The sequence below is a fragment of the Mustelus asterias genome, chromosome 2 (assembly GCF_964213995.1).
Source record: "Mustelus asterias chromosome 2, sMusAst1.hap1.1, whole genome shotgun sequence".
NCBI lineage: Eukaryota > Metazoa > Chordata > Chondrichthyes > Carcharhiniformes > Triakidae > Mustelus > Mustelus asterias.
In genome coordinates this window covers 81,893,932-81,910,456 of record NC_135802.1, presented here as the reverse complement: position 1 = coordinate 81,910,456, position 16,525 = coordinate 81,893,932, and the positions used below count along the sequence as shown (strand labels likewise).

The window sequence follows — 16,525 nt, the reverse complement described above, 5'->3', positions numbered from 1 at the left end:
CGCAGCATGGATTCATGAGGGGAAAGTCGTGCTTGACGAACATGTTGGATTTTTATGAAGATGTGACTAGGGCGGTTGATGGAGGAGAACCGGTGGATGCGGTGTTTTTGGATTTCCAGAAGGCGTTTGATAAGGTGCCCCATAAAAGGCTACTGAAGAAGATTAGGGCACACGGAGTTGGGGGTAGTGTGTTAAAGTGGATTGGGGACTGGCTATCCGACAGGAAGCAAAGAGTCGGAATAAATGGGTGTTTTTCCGGTTGGAGGAAGGTAACTAGTGGCGTGCCGCAGGGATCGGTACTCGGGCCGCAACTATTTACCATTTATATAGATGATCTGGAGGAGGGGACGGAGTGTAGGGTAACGAAGTTTGCAGACGACACAAAGATAAGTGGAAAAGTGAATCGTGTGGAGGACGGAGAAGATCTGCAGAGAGATTTGGACAGGCTGAGTGAGTGGGCGAGGATATGGCAAATGGAGTATAACGTTGAGAAATGCGAGGTTATACACTTTGGAGGAAATAATAACAAATGGGATTACTATCTCAATGGAAACAAATTAAAACATGCTACCGTGCAAAGGGACCTGGGGGTCCTTGTGCATGAGACGCAAAAGCCCAGTCTGCAGGTACAACAGGTGATCAAGAAGGCAAATGGGATGTTGGCCTATATTGCGAAGGGGATAGAATATAAAAGCAGGGATGTCTTGATGCACCTGTACAGGGCATTGGTGAGGCCGCAGCTGGAATACTGTGTGCAGTATTGGGTCCCCTTATATGAGGAAGGATATATTGGCATTGGAGGGAGTGCAGAGAAGGTTCACCAGGTTGATACCGGAGATGAGGGGTTTGGATTATGAGGAGAGGCTGAGGAGATTGGGTTTGTACTCGTTGGAGTTTAGAAGGATGAGGGGGGATCTTATGGAGACTTATAAGATAATGCGGGGGCTGGATAGGGTGGAGGCGGAGAGATTCTTTCCACTTAGTAAGGAAGTTAAAACTAGAGGACACAGCCTCAAAATAAAGGGGGGTCGGTTTAAGACAGAGTTGAGGAGGAACTTCTTCTCCCAGAGGGTGGTGAATCTCTGGAATTCTCTGCCCACTGAGGTGGTGGAGGCTACCTCGCTGAATATGTTTAAAGCACGGATGGATGGATTCCTGATCGGTAAGGGAATTAAGGGTTATGGGGATCAGGCGGGTAAGTGGTACTGATCCACGTCAGATCAGCCATGATCTTATTGAATGGCGGGGCAGGCTCGAGGGGCTAGATGGCCTACTCCTGCTCCTATTTCTTATGTTCTTATGTTCTTAAATGACTCATTTATTCCTGCTCTGTTTTCTGTCTGTTAACCAATCCTTAATCCATACCAGTACAAATGGACTGCTAGACAAGTAGTTGAAGCTAAAGGCCTCCCAATTTCATGAGCTCTAATTTTGTTTACTAACTTCCTGTTTGGAATCTTATCAAAAGCCTCTGAAAACCCAAATGCACCACCTCCTCTGGATCTCTTTTATCTATGGTACAACCTCCCTCAAAAAACTCAAACATGATTTCCTTATTATAATTCCATGTGGACTCTGCCCAATCATATCTTATGCTCCAGATGTCTCATCATATCTTTCAAAATTGATTCTAACACAATAGATTCGATTAGGGACAATGGAACTCATAAAATGGTTCAGGTGTAGCACCACTGGAATTTCATTTGTCTTTACATAAATCAACTAACCCAACTAGATTATGTGAAATTATCTCATTTATATCATTTTCATGTGCTCCATGCACATCATTAACAATCCACAGGAAACACCAGGACTAGAATGTCAGCTACCAGATGCCAATGAGGTAAGAGTTGCATCAGGTTGATAATTTTCTTTTTGCTTCTTTTAAGGATGGTGCCTCGAATGTTGTTTATGGACTTCAGTTGCATCATGAGGTGATTACCAAATTTACATGAAAGTCAGATCTTAAAGACCACACGATCATTGCTTGTGTGCATGCCAGAAGTCTTATCACACTCACCTCCTACACTGATGCTCCCTGGGTACCTTAAAAGAGCTGCAAGTTTAAGGTTTCTGCACTCAATTTTTCAAAGAACAGCGGGATGATGTGTTTCCATTAGAAGATCAAAACTAGAGTTTGACCTTCATTTATACTCTAGCAGCATGATCATTTATTATATGTCTAACCCACAGTTATATACAGTTCTCATTAAACACCCGTCTGTTAATACCACCAACAGTAAGTTTCAAGACTCAAAAGGTTGTATGGCAGCTCGTAAGAATGCGATCAAACAGACCCAAAGGGCTTCTTCACATAATAGTTAAATCTAGTAAATAAGCAAATCTAAACAATTGCTACTAGATATTATACAGCTGTATATCAAGCTGACAAAATTGCACCATTATTACTTCCCACCAATAAAAGGAAATTTCTTTCTCTTAATGGGAAAGTACGATATGCATATAGCACCTTCTCTGATCCTCCTAGATTAGGAACTCACTGGACTGAGCCTAACTTCTACATTTTTTGCATCTTCACTTTGCAGCCCTCATTTCAGAAATGATTGTCTTAAGTTTCCATTCCATTAATCTTTTTTATTGCATCAGCAAGACCAGTGTAAAGGATCATGGAATTTTAAACCGGAATTTCATACTGTCTCCGTTCCCACAATCTTTTGCGTTCATTTTAAAAACATTTTGCTAGAAATAGGCTCCATTCACAAAACTGGCCCAACCCAGGGTGAATAATCAACAGTGTAAGTTTCCACTAATTGCTTTCATTTGCAGGCCTTCAATGTTCCAAAAATTAAGTTGGATCTATCTTATGGTCACATGGAGACTAAAGGTTTTGGGTGTTTATTTTGAAATAAGCTGTCTACTATACCCATTGTAAAAAATAAGCTTTGCATATTTTTATAAGTTATTTTCAGTAATTTAGGGCGGCACGGTAGCACAGTGGTTAGCACTGCTGCCTCACAGCTCCAGGGTCCCGGGTTCGATTCCCGGCTTGGGTCACTGTCTGTGTGGAGTTTGCACATTCTCCTCGTGTCTGCGTGGGTTTCCTCCGGGTGCTCCGGTTTCCTCCCACAGTCCAAAGATGTGCGGGTTAGGTTGATTGGCCATGCTAAAATTGCCCCTTAGTGTCCTGGGATGCGTGGATTAGCAGATAAAATATGTAGGGATATGGGGGTAGGGCCTGGGTGGGATTGTGGTCGGTGCAGACTCGATGGGCCGAATGGCCTCTTTCTGCACTGTAGGGTTTCTATGATTTCATGATTTCTATGAATTTCAAATTGGTTCACTCACAGGTGGTGGAGTCAGATACTGATTCAAATTGCTCACTTTAATGATGAATCGATTCACAACTGTATCAAACTCTATCAGTTACCACTCTTAAGTATAATAAATATTTTTGAAAGCAGAACTTCTTAAAAGAAAATAGTTCTAAAACACACCTCAGATGTACTGGCTCATGGCAGATTTTGCATTCAGCAACATGCAAAAAGAGCAGAATTTGTGCCCGAATTGCCAATGGTACCCATGTTTTTAAAGTCTGGAGATGCAATAAAAACTTGCATTGATATAGCCCCTCTAATAGGTCACAAGGTGCTTCCCAAAGTACAAGGAAAATAAATCAGGCAAAAGGTGAAAAGTGATCAAATATCCCTGCATGTTTTACTTTAACCATCTCCTTCAAGCTTGTTGGATTTTGAAGGCTTCTTTAGTGTTGTCATAACTCTGTCTCAGAGTTTATGGCGATGCTTGTAGAAAACACGACACTGGGTGGAATGATTGTGGGGGTGGAATGGGAAGAAAATTATATATTCATGGAAGCAGTACAAAGTCAGTTCATAAAAGATGAATTTATACTAAAAGGGTTACCAAGGTTCCTTCTAAAAGCATGCAATGAAAGGATGGGGAGTAGTATGAATAATTCAGAGTTCAGAAAGCAACCTGGATGATACACTGTCGAAGTAGCACACAAATATTAAATGATTGCCATGAATGCAATACTAAATGAAAATAAATTTGTGACCTATGCTCCAATTTTATTTTGCATATACTGGATGATATTTACATTAAATTATTGTCGCTCATGCAAAAGCAGCATAGCTTTTCATGCACACAGTCGTGAAAAATCAAAGGATCTAAAATGTTTACAATCCTTATTTATGCAATGATTTTATTCATGCCCTCTTATTGACTGTAAATAGAACATAAACCAGTACCATCATCCATTGAATATCCCATACCTGAGTTGATTGGCAGCGTGTGTTTGTCACTTCTTTAACCAGCACAGGGCTCTGTAACATTTGTCTTTCACTTGCTGTTTCTCCTGTAAGGAAATACATCAAATATAAGCCAGTTTTTTCGTAATATGGCTAGGTCTTGCTGACAAAGGCTGGTTTAGCATATGAATGATTTGAGACCAAATATTCACCTGCGATACAACTCATGCTGAAGAACAGATTTTAGCTGGAACTGTTAGTCGGGGTGGGTTTGGGGAGGGGATATACAAGCTCCTTTTACTATGCAAACTAGGGTGGTATTCCCTGGAATTTGAGAGAGTAAGGGGTGATTTGATCAACATTTTCAAGACAGTAACGGAAATATATAGGGTAGACCTACTCCAGTTCATATGATCCAATGAAACTCAAATTACTTGCTTGTGTACCATGTTACACATAGTTTATTTACCATAAAAACATTGAGCAGACATTTTCAGGCCCCTTGAGGACAGGAAGCCACCCACAACCCCCTCCTGACAGCAATAACCTACTCAAATGACTTTGGCTCTGTCTGCCCTCAGCAAGCACTACCCGCTCTCCCCCCCACCCCGAACTTTTGCAGACCCTACTTACCTGGTTGTGTGGGCACAAACTTACCAATGAGCCCATATCCTCTAGGTGCTGAATCCCAGCAAAGGCCACCAGCGATGGTAGCACAGCGGAGCTGTCAGTCCTATTGTGCCAGCAGCTTTTGTAAGCCAGACTACCATTCTTAATTGGACAGCTGGTCTTGCAAGGTGCAGTGCTGGGTCTACTGCCCACTGAACTGGGGTTACTGCCCACCCTCCTAACATTGGGTCCCCTGTACTCAGAAAAATTTCGACCATTAATTTGAATTGTGTAATTCAGAAGAATTTTAAGACCTATTTTTCTTACCAATTCAGTTCTGCACAAGATGAAGCAAAGGTTTAAACCTCCATAAAAATCTTCGCAAATTTGAACAAAAACATAAAGCTCTTTAATAATTGTATGTTATAAAACCTCCAAACCATTCAGGTGTTTGAGTTCATTGATTTGATTTATTCTCCCAAGTATTAGTATACAGTGAAAAGTATTGTTTCTTGTACGCCAAACAGATGAGGCATACCGTTCAGAGAGAAGGAAAGGAGAGAGCGCAGAATGCAGTGTTACAGTCATAGCTAAGGTGTAGAGAAAGATCAAATGAGTGCGAGGTTCAGAGCCCAAATGTAATTTACTTAACACAGTAATTGTTTTGCTGATTACTAGAAATGTTAATGGAAAAATAATAAATACCCTGCAATCAGAACCAAGTCAAATCTACTGAGGAGTTTGATAAATCCTGCATTTTTGTGAAATCTGCAAATATTTAGTGTAATCCATTTCCCATACTTCAATATTAATACAAATGAAAGAAAGTGTAGAAAATACTAATTCATGTGAAAATATCGGATACTAACAAATTCATCGTAGAATCAATAAATTACCCTTGTATAGCATCTTTAATATAACAAAAGGTTCACAGGAGCATTATAAAACGAAGTTTGACACTGAGCCACATATGGCGACTCAAAGCTTGGTCATAAAACATGCTTCGAGTCTTAAAGAAAGATGTGGGATAGTTTTGAGAGGGAATTAGAGTTTAGATCCTGGACAGTTGAAAACACAGCTACCAATGGTGGTTCAATTAAAATTGGGGATGCTCAGTTACACTGGGGGCACGGGGGGGGGGGGGGGGGGGGGGGGTGCAACTGGAAGATATTCCAATAGATATGACAGTGACAGGCCAGGCCAGGCCAGAGAGTGATTTGAAAACATTGAGAATGTTAAAATCAAAGTTTGACTGGGAGCCAATGTAGGTCAGCAAGAATGGGATGACAGCTTAGGGTGCAGTAAACGTTAGGACATGAGCAGTAATATGGATGACCTCACATTTACAGAAGATATACCAAGAATTTATTAGGGTTTCAGCAATTAAGTGAAGGCCAAGCTGGAGTCAGCCTACGTTACTGAGGTGGAAATAAGCTGCCTCAACATTGACACAGATATTTGGACAAAAGTTCATCATGGGTCAAATATGACACCAAGAAGACAGAGAAGAAACTGGTTTAGTCCCCGACTCATCGCTAGAGAGGGGGATGGGAACAGAGACAATGGCTTCAGTATTCTTACATTTAATTGGAGGGAACTTTTGCTCATCCAGTGTTGAATATCAGGTAGTCATGATGTGGAGATGCCAGCATTGGACTGGGGTAAACACAGTAAGAAGTCTAACAACACCAGGTTAAAGTCCAACAGGTTTATTTGGTAGCAAACGCCACCCACTAGTGGCGTTTGCTACCAAATAAACCTGTTGGACTGTAACCTGGTGTTCTTACTGTGAATATCAGGTAAGCAGCCTGATAGATTAGCAACATTGGGGGAGTCCAGAGATGTGGTGGTGAGGTAGAGCTGGATGTTTCAACATGTGAGAGAAAACCAATGTGCCTTTGGATGATGTCGCCAAGGGGCAGCATGTATGTGGGGATCACCAGAAGTAAAAAAATGTGGAAAAGGGAACAGAAGCCATTGCAGGTAATACTCTGACTATTATTAGATAAATGAGAATAGAACCAGGTTATCTGGACTATAATGAAGAGGTATTGAAGATGGATGGCATGATCCACCCTGTCAAAAGCTACAAACAGGTCGAGAAGGATGAGGAAGAATAGTTTACCGTGTCACAGTCACATAGGCTGTCATTTGTGACTTTGATGTGAGCTGTTTTAGTATTGTGACAGGGTGGAAACCTAATTGGAGGGGTTCAAACATGGAGTTCCAGGCAAGGAAGGCACAGATTTTGGAACATAATACGCGGAAGACCTTTGGAGAGCAAAGTGAGAATGGAGATGAAGTGACAGTATGCAAGGACAGTAGGGTTAAGGGTAACTTTTTTTTGTTGATGTCAAACATATTGTATAACTGATAGGCATCAGACATTATTATAACGGGACATTTTAGAAACAACTATGTGCAATGCTTTGCACTCATGTTTGTGATGGGAGTTCCTGATGCTGCAATAAATAAGTAAATTATACAACCTCAGTTACTAACATTTCACTAAGATCAAAATATATTTATAAAGTGTGTAATTTAGCAAGTAGATAGCTTAAATATTTCAACAAAAAATTTTAGCTTTTGCCCATTTCCACGTCAAATCTGCCCTCTAAATTATGAAGTCACTGTGTTCTTGAATATGGACATACCTTTTATTAAAAAGCACTCAGCATCAGTTCTCCTCCTATCCTGCACTCCTCTCTCTCTCCTTTCCTTTCAGTCTCCTTCTCCTCTTTCCTTTACCTGCTCCATCTTCTGTTCATACCCTCTGTTCTCCTTTCATCTTCCTCTCCTATCTTCCTCCACTCCTCCTCTTCCCAGCTATTATCCGTACCTTCCTTTCCACCCCATCTCTCATCCCCATCCCCTGCCTTTCCACCCCTCCCATCCGCCTTCTTAATTCAGTTCTATTACAGCTCTCATTGCTCTGTTTGACCCAAATACTCCATTTGGTCAACTCCCAGCCTGCAACACTATGAAAGTCTGGGTATAATAATAAATCTACTCTGCCATGTCCATCCTATTCAATTTAAAAGTTCTATGTCCAAAGATGTGCAGGTTAGGTTGGTTGGCCATGCTAAATTGCCCCCCAGTGTCAAGGGATTAGCAGGGTAAATATGTGGGGTTATGGGGATAGGGCCTGGGTGGGATTGTTGGTGCAGGCTCGATGGGCCGAATAGCCTCCTGCACTGTAGGGATTCTATGACTCGATGTAATCTTTTTCATTTGATGGTTGCATTGGCTTAAGATATTACAATTCTTATGTATCACACAATATTTACTGATCCTTCATCTAACCCCATCAAGATTTCCTTCTATTCTTTTCTCGTTCTTGTATTTGTTTAGATTACTCTCTAGTGTGCTTGCAATAGTTGCTTCACCTTGGAAACGAGTAGCACATTCTAACCACTCTCCAGGTAAAGAAGTTTCTCCTGAAATCTCAATTGGATTATTTAGTGACTATTTTAGACATACTCAGTGGGTCAGGAAGCATTTCTGGAGAGAAAGAGAGTTCCTGTTTCAGGTCAAAGACTTTTCAAAGTGGCAGGATATCATTTGAACAATCTGGAAATAACGAATGCCTGAATGAGAATTTCAGCATCAGACAAACTGAAGTAAGGGTGCAGATAGACCATGTTATGGTGTTTGGCCTCTTTTAGGTAGGGTGCAGATAGACCATGTTATGGTGTTTGGACATTGATCGTATTGGTGATGAAAGATATGGGGTCAGAAGCTCTGGTTGAAGTCAAATAGGATGACAAGATTTTGAGTGGCCTGATTCAGCCTCAGGACAGGGAGAGAGATGGTGTTAGTGGATAAGGAACAAAGTTTGCAGTGGGGAACAAAAGAAAATGGTTTTTGTTTTCCCAATATTTAATGGAAGGAAATTTCTGCTCAACCAATAAAGGATGTTGGACAAGCAACATAACAAATCGGAGACAGTGGAGGGGTCATGAGAGGAGAGGTGGTGGTAAGGTAGAGCTGTTTGTGGTCAGTCTATTTTGGTGCAGTCTTACATTATATTTTGAGATGATGTCATAGAATCATCGAATATACAGTGCAGGAGGCAGCCATTTGGCCCATCGAGTCTGCACCGACCACAATCCCACCCAGGCTCTATTCCTGCAATCCCTCATATTTACCCTACTAATCCCCCTGATACTAGGGTTAATTTAGCATGGCCAATCAACCTAACCCACACAACTTTGGACTGTGGGAGGAAACCGGAACACCCGAGGAAACCCACACAGACACGGGGAGAACGTGCAAACTCCAAACAGACAGTGACTCTAGGCCAGAATTCAACCCGGGTCCCTGGCACTGTGAGGCAGCAGTGCTAACCACTGTGCAGCTGAGAAACAGGAAGGGCCAAGAATAAATTCTTGTAACTGGGTGGTTTTGGATATCAAGTAAAATGGTCTCTGTGGTCTTCTGAAACAGCTGGAGCAGGTGAAAGGCCAAAATTTCCTCTTTCAGTTGTTATAAATAGGACTTTTGTTTTACAGATTTTCCTCACAAATTTAATAGGTAAATGTGGAAATTTTAGAAGTAATTTCTTTGCAAAATAATTTGAACATTTAATGCATATAAGTTTCCCCAGTCAGAACAAAGATGCCAGGATACAAAATGTCTGGGAGAGAGGTTACCTATGCATGAAGCTACTTTCATTCCTACCCTTACACATTTAAAATGCCTGTAAAAATTAAAATTTAGAAATGTCAAAAATTAATGTTTAGTATCCTGCGCTGGAGCTACTATAGTTCAAGTTTGCACAGTCAGAGCTTTCAAATACTTCCAGGTGTCCAGATCACCAACAACTTGTCCTGGTCCCTCCACACCAATGCTACAGTTAAATAAAGCACACCAACGCCTCTACTTTCTCAGAAGGCTAAGAAAATTCAGCATGTTCACTACGACCCACACCAACTTTACAAATGCACCACAGAAAGCATCCTTTCTGGATATATCACAGCTTTGTATGGCTCCCGTTCTGATCAAGACCACAAGAAACTTCAAAGGGTTGTGCCCAGTCCATCATGCAAACCAGCCTCCCATCCATGACCCTGTCTACACTTCCCATTACCTCGGAAAAGCAGCCAGCATAATCAAGGACCCCACGCACCCCGGACATACTCTCTGCCAGCTTCTTCTGTCGGGAAAAAGATATAAAAGTCTGAGGACACATACCAACTGACTCAAGAACAGCTTCTTCCCTGTTGCCATTAGATTTTTGAACGGACCAAATCATATTAAGTTGATCTTTCTCTACACCCTAGCTATGATTGTAACACTACATTCTGTACCCTCTCTTTTCCTTCTCCCCTATGTACTCTATGAACGGTATGTTTTGTCTGTATAGCGCACAACAATACTTTGCACTGTATACCAATACATGTGACAATAATAAATCAAATAAATGCAGTATAAAGACATTTTCAAACACATCATTTGCTGTTAATACAAAACAACCACTTTCTTGTCCTTCCTCAAAAATGTTGATATTTATAACATCACAATGTGAAATATAAAAATTGTACAAACATAAATGAAAACCTATTAGTTGAGTTTGTTTTGTGCCTAAGCGTAGAAGAATGTTAATCTCAATATCTAAACATGAATGAATTGTACAAACAAAATGTATTCAACAATCTCTACTCTTGAGCACTAGAAAAATGCAGACATACATGTTTTTATAAGCATAATTGTATTAAACAGCAACTGGATGTACTAAGTATACATTTAATCATTAAAATAACATGGACAAGATTGCATTATTTCAAACCATTTTGTTACGAGTTTCTTTTAAAATGCTCCAGTACCCATCGAGATTAGGCATGCTGTGTTCTAGCAACCAGAACAGGAAAACAAAGATGCATAACATTTGAAGTAAATGAAGCCTGCAAGAAATCCCTCAAGACATAATGTTCAATTATCACAAAACAAAAGGTCCAATAATATAAACACTTGCGTGAACTGTTAGCAATGTAATGTTCTTTTGTTTGCGTTAGTTTTCCTGGGTAGAAGCAGCAAAAAATGAACTTTTTAGATTATTCAAATATTCATAAGGCTAAGATCTGGGCTATGATGATGGGCCAAGCAATAATACTCAAAATTGTGTAAATCTATTAAACTGATTTAGGACTCTGTTTTAGTTGAATTACAAAGAGCAAATAAATCAATATGAAGGCATTTCCAATCTGTTTTACCCTGTGGTGCTGTATGGCCTCAAAAATGGAAACCGATTTGTAAGGCATGAAAAAACTGGTGTCCATTCAATTCACTTTACCAGAAGGCTGGCTCAATTGGTAGCATTCTCAACTCTAGTAATTTCAAACACACAATCTCAGTTGATACTTCAATGCCACAGCAATGGGGTGCTGCACTGTCGGTGATAACATCTTTTGCCGTCAGTTCAGGTGACTGGACAGCATCTTGTGACACTGCCCAGAAGTGAGCTCAGCCAGTGTGTGTCAACGCACATCTTTCAACCAACACCAGCAAAACATTAATTTGTCTTTGATCTAATTTGCTGTGCAAAATCTGTGTGCACAAGTATGCTGCGCATTTGCCTACATATTTGCAATTTGAAATGAATTAAATGATTAAGTGCTTTTGGATGTCATGAAAATCAAAGGCTCTACATAAATGCAAGCCTAAACTTTCTTTTCAGTAACACTTCATCACAAAACAATGTAGCCTTAAATACCTTTAAGATTCACATGCTCTCCCACCATCCTTTTGGGAGACTGCCAGAAGATTTAGATTATGTATGTGGTTCCCAGATGAAGAGAGGTTGGTCAACAAGAAAGTTCCTTGATAGGGACAGAAATGCTGCAGAAAGGATCGGAAACTCCATTAGCAATATAAATCATGGTATGGGTTACAGAATCAAAGAGTTGTGTTGCAGTTAAAACAATGAATTCACATTTATGTTTTAGGGCATCCCAAAGTATGCCGCATAGTTTTAGGGATGAGCCATCAGGGTACAAGGTTCTTTTGTTCAAATTATCCAGGGTTTGTTCAGAAAGCATGCAATTGCAGTTTTGCTTTGGTGCATCTCACTAGATTTTGAGCGCCAACAGGAGATAATTATTAATCAGGCCTGCACTTTAAGCAGATAATATATTAACTTTATAATTCAATGTATGGACTGCAGGTGGGGCTCAAACTTAATTTGGATCTGTGGGAAAAAGCAAAATGCATGGAAATATTGCAGTTTTAAAATAGTTTGTGAAATGTTATTTTACGTTATTTTGTTTGTACAATGTTCAATCAGAAGTTCCAAATCAGACTGAAATTACCCTGGCAATAAAACCCTGTGCAAAATCTTCACACGCACACGCACATGAATAATATTGTTTAAACAAAGTTATTTAGCTCAATTTATTTGTTAATTTGAATTTTAAGCATAGAATGTCTGCAGTGTTGTTTTGCATAAATGGCTTAATTCAAATTACTGAATAAACTCAATTTATTTTGAGAGAAGGTTGTAATAGCTTTCGCAACTCCCTGAATGTAATGAATATTTCATTTTGGGACTAGTGTACATCATACTTTAACTTTTCATAGCGTAACCCACATCACAGTTTATATTGCTAATGAAGTTTCCGATCCTTTCGGCAGCATTTCTGTCCCTATCAAGGAACTTTTTTGTTGACCAACCTCTTTTCATCTGGGAACCACATCCATAATCTAAATCTTTTATGGAAGTAAGAATAGGTCCTCTGCCTCTACCACAGGTCCCCAGAAATATGGTGCCGCATGTTATTCCTTTGGTGCTGAAAACCAGTAAAAAGATTGGTGTGTGTGTGTGTGCATATGCTTCCGTGCATGCGTGCAGGAAAATTGGGGAGAAGAAACATCTGTTTGCATCAGCAACATTTTTTGTTTCACAAAATATTGAATATATCAAACACAGGTAACTGGATTTATATATAAACATCTGAGCCTACAACTTGAATTACTTAAAAGAAAATTGGACATGCAAATTTTTCCTGAAGAATTATTACAGGGATTTAAACCAAACACATCAAGGAAAACATTTTTAATAATTCTTGAATATTTGATAAACTACCTCTAACCAAGAAATTGTTTTTGATTAATGATGCCAATATTCAATTGGATTGTACTGTATTGTCCTGTCATGCAACTTCAGCTAGAAAATGTCCTTGCATTCCTACTGAGCAAACAGAGGCTTTTTGTGTGAGTACAAACAGAAAAGCAGAAGTTCTTGATTACTGGTGATTTTTTTAAAAACCCGAAACTGGATTAAACTTGCAGCTGGAGCTTTCACTAACCAAACGGCTGTTCATTCACCCATGAGGAATATATGGCGACAGCAAATGTATGTTGTTCTAGCTGATGAACCACAATAAAAACAAATAACTTTTCAAAGGTTGTTTTAATAAATTTACCTACTGTACTCAAAAATAAAAACAGTAATCTGATAAGATTTTAGTCAGCATCTCCATCTTGGAGTAATTCAGAGCCACATACGTTTTAATGAAAACCTAGCATTGGACCAAATAATTCAGTCACTAACCAAGACTACAATGGTTCCTTCCTAAAGTTTTGCACTGACTTGTTTTACGATCATGCAATATACTTCTTCACCACAGAAGATAAGCAAGCCTTTTACGGAGCCTCTACTTCCGCAGAAAGTATTACAGCATCATGCTAAAAGTATAAGGAAGTTTGAACCTCTCATCATATAGGTCATAAAACAGTTAAGATTTTTAATAAAAAGTTTAAAATATTGAAGTAAAACGTGAAAAATTTGAGATGAAAGTGAAATGAATTTTTTGGATGCATCACGTTGATTGTATCACTGAACTTCCTGTGTACAAATTTGTTAAGTGTGATCATGTCAAGAACAATAAAATATTCCTGTACTACATAGCCTGTTTACTTCTGAGCCAAGTTGAAATTTGTTTTAATTGTATTACTGTGGTATCTTCTCTTGTCCAAGGTCATTTCTTTCTGTTCACAATTGTTTCCTTCCTCTGTTTGGGTTTTGAAATGTAACCAGTTTGATTGACACCTCAAAGCATTCTATAATCACAGGATCATGCCATGAATCTGCCTCCTTTGACAGGGGAGGGGGGGGGGGGGGTGCATACCTTGAGATCAGTTCAATAAAAGACTCAGAGACACACTAAACAGAAACATAGGAGCAGGAGGAGGCCATTTGACCCTTCTAGCCTGCTCCGCCATTCATTACGATCATGGCTGATCATTCAACTCAATAGCCTAATCCTGCTTTTTCCCCATAACCTTTGATCCCATTCGCCCCAAGTGCTATATCCAGCTGCCTCTTGAATGCATTCAATGTTTTGGCATCTACTACTTCCTGCGGTAATGAATTCCATAGGCTTACCAAAATTTGGGTGAAGAAATATCTCCTCACCTCCATCCTAAATGGTCTACCCTGAATCCTCAGACTGTGACCCCTCGTTCTTGACTCCCCCACCATTGGTAACATCCTCCCTGTATTTATCCTGTCTAGACCTGTTAGGATTTTATAAGTCTCTATGAGGTCCCCCCTCACTCGTCTGAACTCCAGCAAAAACAATCCTAACCGAGTTAATCCCTCCTCATACATCAGTCCCGCCATCCCCGGAATCAGCCTGGTAAACCTTTGCTGCACTCCCTCGAGAGCAAGAACATCCTTCCTCAGAAAAGGAGACCAAAACTGCACACAATACTCTAGGTGTGGCCTCACCAAGGCCCTGTACTAAAGAAGTACAGCTATCTTCATATTTGCATCATAGGGTCAGTGTGTGGTTAAAAAATAGATTTTTGAAACCTGCAAAAGGAGCAGAGCCATTTAGTACCTAGAAACACAAAGATGCAAAATCTGCAAACAGCTGCTGAAAAGAACAAAGGAAAACAGACCAAGGTTGTAATGCACTTATTAGCGAGAGGCAATATGGTTTTGTGAAGTGGAGATCATTTCCCACTAACTTGATCGAGTTTTTCGAGGAAGTGACGAAGATGATTGATGAGGGTAGGGCAGTGGATGTTGTCTACATGGACTTCAGTAAGGCCTTTGACAAGGTCCCTCATGGCAGACTGGTGCAGAAGGTGAAGTCGCATGGGATCAGAGGTGAGCTGGCAAGGTGGATACAGAACTGGCTCGGTCATAGAAGACAGAGGGTAGCAGTGGAAGGGTGCGTTTCCAAATGGAGGGCTGTGACAAGTGGCATTCCTCAGGGATCAGTGCAGGGACCTTTGCTGTTTGTAATATATATATATATATATTGATTAGTAAGTTTGCGGATGACACAAAGGTTGGTGAATTTGTGGATAGCAATGAGGACCATCAGAAGATACAGCAGGATATAGATCGGTTGGAGGCTTGGGCAGAGAGATGGCAAATTGAGTTTAATCCAGACAAATGTGAGGTAATGCATTTTGGAAGGTCTAATACAGATAGGAAATATACAGTAAATGGCAGAACCCTTCAGAGTATTGATAGGCAAAGGGATCTAGGTGTACAGGTACATAGGTTACTGAAAGTGGCAACGCAGGTGAGAAGGTAGTCAAGAAGGCATACGGCATGCTTGCCTTCATCAACCAGGGCATTGAGTTTGAAAATTGGCAAATCATGTTGCAGCTTTATAGAACCTTAGTTAGGCCGCACTTGGAATATAGCGTTCAATTCTGGTCGCCATACTATCAGAAAGATGCGGAGGCTTTGGAGAGGGTACAGAAAAGATTTACCAGGATGTTGCCTGGTATGGAGGGCATTAGCTACGAGAAACTTGGTTTGTTCTCACTGGAACGACAGAGATTGAGGGGCGACCTGATAGAAGTCTACAAGATTATGAAGGGCATGGACAGAGAGGATAGTCGGAAGCTTTTTCCCAGGGTGGAAGAGTCAATTACTAGGAAGCATAGGTATAAGGTGCGAGGGGCAAAGTTTCAAGAAGATGTACGAGGTAAGTTTTCTTTTTACACAGAGGTGGGTGCCTGGAGCTCGCTGTCGGGGGAGGTAATGGAAGCAGATACGATAGCATGTTTAAAGGGGCATCTGGACAAATCCATGAATAAGATAGGAATAGAGGGATATGATCCCCGGAAGGGTAGGGGGTTTTAGTTCAGTCAGGCAGCATGGTCGGTGCAGGCCTGGAGGGCCTGTTCTGTGCTGTAATTTTCTTTGTTCACTAAGGAAAAGCACACGCAGGCTGCAAGTGAAATTACTGAATTAAAAAAAGGACAAAAGAAAAGTACAGACAGGCTGCAAGTGCAGAGAAAAATACACAAAAGGCTCCAAGTGAATACTGAACAAGTAAAAATGACTCCAAGTAAATTTTCCAATCCCATCTCCAGTAACATTGGATGGTGATGTGTGGCAAACTGGCAGTTTTTCCACATACAGTGGAAAGACTATGAAACTGTAACAGACTTAATTAATAAGCCTGAACCAGTAAGAGTTGCCACACGGGGGACAGCTACAAAATGTGCACCACCTTAAATCTAATAAACGAGCAAAGAAATAAAAACGACAGAGATTTTGAAAGCCGAGCACACACATTTTGAACCCCAAATGAATGTTACATATGAAAGATATGTATTCAATACTGGAGAGTTCAGATTGCAAACAAGAACATTGAATGGAACGTCATGGCGGTAATGCAGCTAGTGTAATCATGTGAATTTTGGACAGCTAAAAGGTGATC

At 40.3% G+C, this 16,525-nt stretch overlaps 1 protein-coding gene across 4 annotated transcripts in view; it reads right to left on the bottom strand.

The window, feature by feature from the left end:
• The window catches only part of umad1 (UBAP1-MVB12-associated (UMA) domain containing 1), a 102,734-nt gene that overhangs the window by 30,081 nt on the left and 56,128 nt on the right, over positions 1-16,525 (bottom strand). For 2 of the 4 annotated variants that reach the window (XM_078238068.1, XM_078238076.1), the window contains exon 3: positions 4,254-4,336. In XM_078238068.1, the coding sequence (XP_078094194.1) occupies positions 4,254-4,336 (83 nt within the window). Of the gene's footprint in view, positions 1-4,253; positions 4,337-4,441; positions 4,489-11,550; positions 11,676-16,525 lie in introns of those variants that run through there. The other 2 variants (XM_078238085.1, XM_078238096.1) reach the window with 2 other exon arrangements.